Source organism: Bos javanicus, chromosome 1 (assembly GCF_032452875.1).
Source record: "Bos javanicus breed banteng chromosome 1, ARS-OSU_banteng_1.0, whole genome shotgun sequence".
Classification (NCBI taxonomy): Eukaryota; Metazoa; Chordata; class Mammalia; order Artiodactyla; family Bovidae; genus Bos; species Bos javanicus.
The window spans coordinates 118,011,638-118,018,458 of NC_083868.1; the positions used below are offsets into that span (position 1 = coordinate 118,011,638).

A 6,821-nucleotide genomic window follows, 5' to 3' on the forward strand; every position below is an offset into this window, starting at 1 on the left:
GAGTCCAGTTTAACCCCAACAATGAGTGATGTAAAACGTGGAATAATTATGGGAAGCCAAACCTTACAGTTATAAAATCGGATTTGTATCAGTCAAAGCCCACTAATGACAGACCTCCTTGGTCTCTCAACTTGGTTAGTTAAACTTAGAAGAGAGGGATTCCAGAGGAGATGAGTCAGCTTTTTAAATTAAAAACTATTTCCAGCTTAACCCTATTCAAGAAAGTCCTCTGCCTGTCTCCAGAGCTGCCAAACTGAGCAGATGGTGTTGCTGGAGGTGGGGATAAAACAGTGGGTCTGAGGGCATATTTCAGCCATGACAGTGCTTCTCCATCAGTGCTTCTCCATCCTTAGGGATTGTGTTGGTAATTTGTGAGGCTTTTGTTTGTCACATGATTGGAGGGTACCACTTGCCTTCAATAGGTAGGGCTAGGATAGAAGATGCTCTGTAGTGCTCAGGAAAATGACCCCCAATAAAGAGGTTTGCCATATCCCCCCTAACTTTCATGTATTCTGCCAGATATTCACACAGGTGAAAAACGTAACTGTCTTAACTGGAACCCAACTCCACTGTACATACACAGTGTCCTCAGATGGCTTTAATAAGCACCCACTTTTCTAGGAGCTCAGGTACTGTGTAGATTGAGGGAAGAGTGTACTTTCTTTGCTCAGAGGTTTACCAAGTACTGATCTCCATTTCAGAACCTGCCCGAAAGCATCACTGTTCAATGTATTTAGGGTGACAGTTCAACCAACTGAGTCAGTCCGCTGGTATAGATACTTTATTCAGGGTGTTTTTACCTATAGTAGTGAATATCTGATTACTTAATTAAGGATACTGTAGAGAAAAATTTGGGTTTCCTTAGGTGATGCTAGTGGTAAAGAACCCACCTGCTAATGTGGGAGACAAGAGAGACATGGATTCAATTTCTGGGTTGGGGAGGTCCCCTGGAGGAAGGCATGGCAACTTACTCCAGGATTCTTGCCTGGAGAATCCTGTGGACAGAGGAGACTGGTGGGCTACGGTGCATAGGTTCACAAAGAGTCAGACACAACTGAAGTAACTTAGCAGGCAGACAGAGAAAAATTTGTACTTCGATGAAAAGTGTGTGTACTATGGAATAGCACACCCCTCTGGGTTATCTGATTCTGTGGGAATGATTCTACAACTCTGTAAATTGTAGATAAGTGATAACAATGTGAGATAATATTTGTCTATAGACATCTGAGTTCTGTCCTTCCTAGTAGAGGTTCAATTATCCTCTCTTTTCCACTGCTGAAGAAACTAGCTTTGCCTTCATTTACATACATTTCAATATTCCTAATTTATAAATGTATCCATTTTTTGGCTTCTCTCTTGAATGGGTTATAACGTTTGCCAGGTTCTTTATTATGAGGTAATTGCCATAAATACATTTTATATCTCAGTGAGGGTCATGATTTTACCTGTTTGTTTTTTAAATTATCTTTCATCAGTTGTCTGAGTATTTGCAAGTTGAGAGACATGTCTTATTGAAGATTCCTTTCCCTTTGGTTCTCCTTTTATAACAAGGTGTTTTTTTTTTTAATGTGTAATACATAAATTTCATTTCAAGATAACAAAAGGGCATTCAAATACTTGTTATAAAAGGGAGCATGAGATCTGAAAGGGTTGCAGTCGTAGATTCCATCAGAAATTCTCTGAACAAGCCCACATATGTTACTGATTAACTGAGTCATTATTTTTTGTCAGAAAGTTCTAGAGTTCCAAGCTACTTATAGCAGTCACTAAGCTATGAATTATTTTGGGAACCAGTCTCCTTCCCCAGCTCCAGCTTGGTTAAATAGGAGAGGCATAAAGTAGCCTTTTATGGGTACCACTGACCCAAGTTTCATTTTTCAATACTTTCCCCCAGATCATCAAAAGCCAAGAGTATTCCAGACAAACTGCATTGTCTGACTGTCTTGGGTAATATCAAGAAAACATAAATTAAAAGAAGTAACTTTCCCTTATTCCCCCTTCCTTGATCCATATTTTTTCATCCCAAGATAAATACCCCATGAGTACTCATTCCCCACATCACCTCTAGGGAATACTGATTCTGACTTGCAGTCCTGCAGTAAGTCTTAGGTCCAACTCCTATAATACATGTATCTGTTGTCACATTTTAAAGTCCAGAAAGGGTGGAATTTCAGGCTGAAATTTCTTTAAGCTCAGAAAGAAACAGTGAAGTGGCTCACCCATCTTGACGCCATAAATTTCAACCCTAGCTGCTGACTGAGAATGTCTTCAGCTGACAATGATGAATGAAAAAGAAAAAATCCACTCCTGGTTGTTTACTACTAAGATATCCTTATTTTAAGACATCACTTTTCCTTTTATTAAGTAAACATTTATCTCCCAAAAAGTACAGAAGAGCTAGGCAAATAAAAATAAACTTTAGAAAATTTATAAGCCTGGTTTATATATTGCTTTATTTAGAGGATAATTCGCACATGTTTTTTTTTTTTCTTCCACCTACTAAAAGGAACATGCATAATAAATGAAACTAAGCTTGGCAGGAAATCCATCAATAAGGTTAATTTAAAGCGTAGGCAGGACGCGAATCTCCATATGGATGTCAAGGGGTTTGTTCTTGTTTCAAAACCAATTGACTTCTAGACATATAAGTATGCCTCTCTGAAGAACCACCAAATAGAAGGAAATTCCAGCAACTTAAACATCTACATCCTGATGATATGTTCTCTGAAAATTCATGTTTTAGATCACCTAAAATTAAGAGCAAGGCTTAGGCTAGAAATGGGGCCATTTGCTGCAAGCAGACACTCAGGACCTGGGCTGCAGGGTTCAAAATCTGGCACCATCACTTGCAAGCTCTATGACTTTGAGTAAGATACAAAAATATCCTGGGCCACAATTGCCTTATCTGTAAAGTGATAGCATGCAGTGCTGTATAACTTCATATACAGTATATGTGGTTGAAATGACTACTGGAATCCATAAAAAAATTATTAGCATTGGCTGGGCATTACACCATTTAAGACAGTTTTTAAAAATCATAATTGGTGAGGGGAGATATGTGTAGAAATATGAGGAAGTATACTTTTAAAGATTACTTATTTTAAAAGAACAACTCCTCTAAAGAGGAGATAAGGACATAAGATAAGACCTTAGAAAATGGTAGAAATAATTTGTTTTTCAGCATGAGCAAACTTGGTTCTCTGTAGAACTTTAGTAAAGTTCTATCTTCTTGACCTAAGTCCTCCACCAAAGAGGATTTAGGACCAGAGAGGACTCTGACCCTTACTAGGTAAAAGACAGTTTTCTTGCTCATCCCATTGGGATCCGTTTAGTCAAGGCTATGGTTTTTCCTGTGGTCATGTATGGATGTGAGAGTTGGACTGTGAAGAAAGCTGAGCACCGAAGAATTGATGCTTTTGAACTGTGGTGTTGGAGAAGACCCTTGAGTCTGTTGGACTGCAAGGATATCCAACCAGTCCATTCTAAAGGAGATCAGTCCTGGGTGTTCTTTGGAAGGAATGATGCTAAAGCTGAAACTCCAGTACTTTGGCCACCTCTTGCGAAGAGTTTACTCATTGGAAAAGACTCTGATGCTGGGAGGCATTGGGGGCAGGAGGAAAAGGGGACAACAGAGGATGAGATGGTTGGATGGCATCACCGACTTGATGGACGTGAGTTTGAGTGAACTCCGGGAGATGGTGATGGATAGGGAGGCCTGGCATGCTGCGATTCATGGGGTCGCAAAGAGTCGGACACGACTGAGTGACTGAACTGAACTGAACTAGTAAGTTCCCCATCATTTCAGTTAGAAAACAAAATTCACCTCCAGAAGGTTCAAATTCAGAGATGTTAATAAAGGGACCACTCACAGATGGGTGGGTAGGGTTAAGGGGATTAAAAAGGGGGGTGTGGAAGCCCCAGAGACTAGTAACAGCTGAAGAAGGAAAGGTTCTTACTGAAGTCCAGTGAGAGCTGGGGCTAAGTGTGTTCTAGACACTGCACCAAAGTGGGGAGACCTCAGAGAAGAAATCTGTCCATCTTTCTCTCTTACCATTCTCAGATCCCTGCTGGTGCCTCCCATTGGCCAAATCCAAGAGGAAGTTAACCATCAAGGGGAACTAGATGATGAAGGCTGTGGAGGACAGACTCTGAAAGGAACACAGTAGAGAAAGGAAAATGAGTTCATGTTTGTTTGGGTTGGAGTCAGACCCAGAAAACAATCAACATAGCACCACCCTAGACCCCCAAGCACCCCCTCTCCCCAACAACTATTATTCATGGTTTTTTATTTATTTTTTTTATTTTTTTGTGGAAAGGCAAGCTTAATTTCAAGGCAACATGAAAAGAGCAGTCAGGGGTCCACCACCACAAACTGGTAGGAGGGAGAAACAGTCACACGTCCATTTGGCAGTGTCTCAGTGGAAAGTCTCACCAATTTCTGCTGATCGCCCAATACCTGCTCAGTTTCCTCTTCAGATTGAAACTAAAAAGGTTGACTTGAAGATGCCCATTATATCTCTGTTATCCAAACACACTTATTTCAGGATGGAGGACACTTGGAGTCAACTTAATTGAGGGAATCCACTTAATTATTAAATATTTATACTGAGAATATGGTTAAGTTAGTAGCTTTCTTCACATTTTCACATTTTTAGAAGAGCCACAGAGGTTCCATTCACATTCTAAGCAGTTGAGTTGGCAAAAATCCATTTCATAGGAAATAGATCACATTCAATTACTCCTCACAACAGCCAACTGGAAGACTATTCCATTGCTTTTGAAGCACTGGTTGGGTTGGCATCTGCGATGGTAGCCAAATAAATGAGATTTCTGTGTAACACATGCTGGTACTGGATGCACTCATTCGCCCGGCCTTTGTTCTGATATTCCACGATACAGCGGATCAGCTGGTCATTCTCCTCCAGGAGCCGCTGGATGGTCTCCTGATTGACTTCTGCCTTCCCTCTCAGCCAGTCCGATACGTAGGCCACCGACATCCCGGGAAGCCAGGGTGAACTCGGTCTCAGGCCCGGCAGATCCCCTGATCTAGACTGGAGTGGACCTACAGCTCCCTATTCATGGTATTTTATAACCATCTAGAAATAGTCTATGTATATACAAGCTGCAAATGTAATATATGCCAACTTACTTTATACATAAATAGTAGTGAACCCTTCCCTTGCTTCCCCTTGCTTTTTAGTCTTAGATTGGGACTATTCTAGTATCCATGGGACTGCCTTGTTCTTGGAGACCAGAAGTCCTAAAAGTGTGGTCCCCAGAGAGGCAGCAACAGCATCACTTGGGAACTTGTTAGAAATGCAAGTAAGTCAGAAACTCTGGGAATGAGACTCAGCAATGTGTCTTAACAAGCCCTGTGGAGCATTTTGATGCACATTACAGTTCCGGAACCAGAGTTCTAGACTTTCTGAATGAGCCTAGCCTCATCTGGTCAAAGCTTTGGCTGCTTCCAGGTCAATGTAGCTGAGTAATTGGTGGACAGAGAACCACATTATCAGGCTCTCAGGGCCATGTCTTTCCACTATATCTGAGAGTAAGAAAAACAAAAGCACTAAGTGTTGAATCAGTATCTGATATCAACTCTCTGTACAAACCAGAACCCCAAAACAGCACGGAAAGGAGACTCACTCTCTTCCTCCTGACACGGCCTCCTTTCTCTCTTTTTGTATATTTAGTTCTTTGGATGCAGGCACTGTGTTTTAATATGTTTGGTTGAATATGTGATGCAATACAAGATAAATATAATCATGGAGCGGCACAATCACACGCTTAGGGTTGGCATTTGCTTGGAATCCACAACAATGAGACTCACTATTCATCCCAGTCCCTCAGGGCACTGACTCCCTCAGGAAGGTCTTGCCAGGCATTTCTTAGCTGTTGGTTAATGTGGCTCAAACACAGCATATAAGGCAATGAACAGTCCACACAGAAGATGGACATCTTGTCCTTTGGAAGCTTGCAAACCAGCCTGAGGTTTGGGAGGCGCTTTTTAGCATTGTGAACCTAAGACCCTCAGGGTACCTTGGCTCCCCCATCTACAGAATGGCAGTGATAGAAATGGCAGCCACTATGGAGAACAGTATCAGTTCAGTTCAGTCGCTCAGTCATGTCCGACTCTTTTCGACCCCATGAATCACAGCACACCAGGCCTCCCCATCCATCACCAGCTCCCAGAGTTCACTCAAACTCATGTCCATCGAGTCGGTGATGCCATCCAGCCATCTCATCCTCTGTCGTCCCCTTCTCCTCCTGCCCCCAATCCCTCCCAGCATCAGAGTCTTTTCCAGTGAGTCAACTCCTCACATGAGGTGGCCAAAGTACTGGAGTTTCAGCTTTAGCATCATTCCTTCCAAATAACACCCAGGGCTGATCTCCTTTAGAATGGAATGGTTGGGGAGAACAGTATGGCGGTTCCTTAAAAAACTAAAAATTGAGCTACCATAGATCCAGCAATCCCATTCGTAGGCAAAGGATGCAGGCACTCCAGTGTTCATTGCAGCACTATTTACTACAGCTAGCACACGGAAGCAACCTAATGTCATCAACAGAGGCATGGATAAAAAAGATGTGGTACGTATATACAATAGGATATTACTCAGCCATAAAAAAGAATGAAATGACAGACCTAGAGATTATCATACTATGTGAAATAAGTCAACAGAGAAAGACAAATACTGTACAATACTGCTAATATGTGGAATCCAGAAAAATGATACAGATGAACTTATTTGCAAAGCAGGAATAGAGTCACAGATGTAGAGAACAAACTTACAGTTACCAAGAGGGGAAGGAAGAGGACGAAT

At 41.7% G+C, this 6,821-nt stretch overlaps 1 protein-coding gene across 1 annotated transcript; it reads right to left on the reverse strand.

The window, feature by feature from the left end:
• Positions 1-4,312: 4,312 nt before the first annotated feature.
• LOC133254720 (SS18-like protein 2) lies at positions 4,313-5,054 on the reverse strand. Its single transcript, XM_061428911.1, has one exon. It carries the CDS (start codon positions 4,995-4,997, stop codon positions 4,764-4,766), a length of 234 nt encoding a protein of 77 aa, XP_061284895.1. The 5' UTR covers positions 4,998-5,054; the 3' UTR covers positions 4,313-4,763.
• Between the last annotated feature and the right edge of the window lie 1,767 nt (positions 5,055-6,821).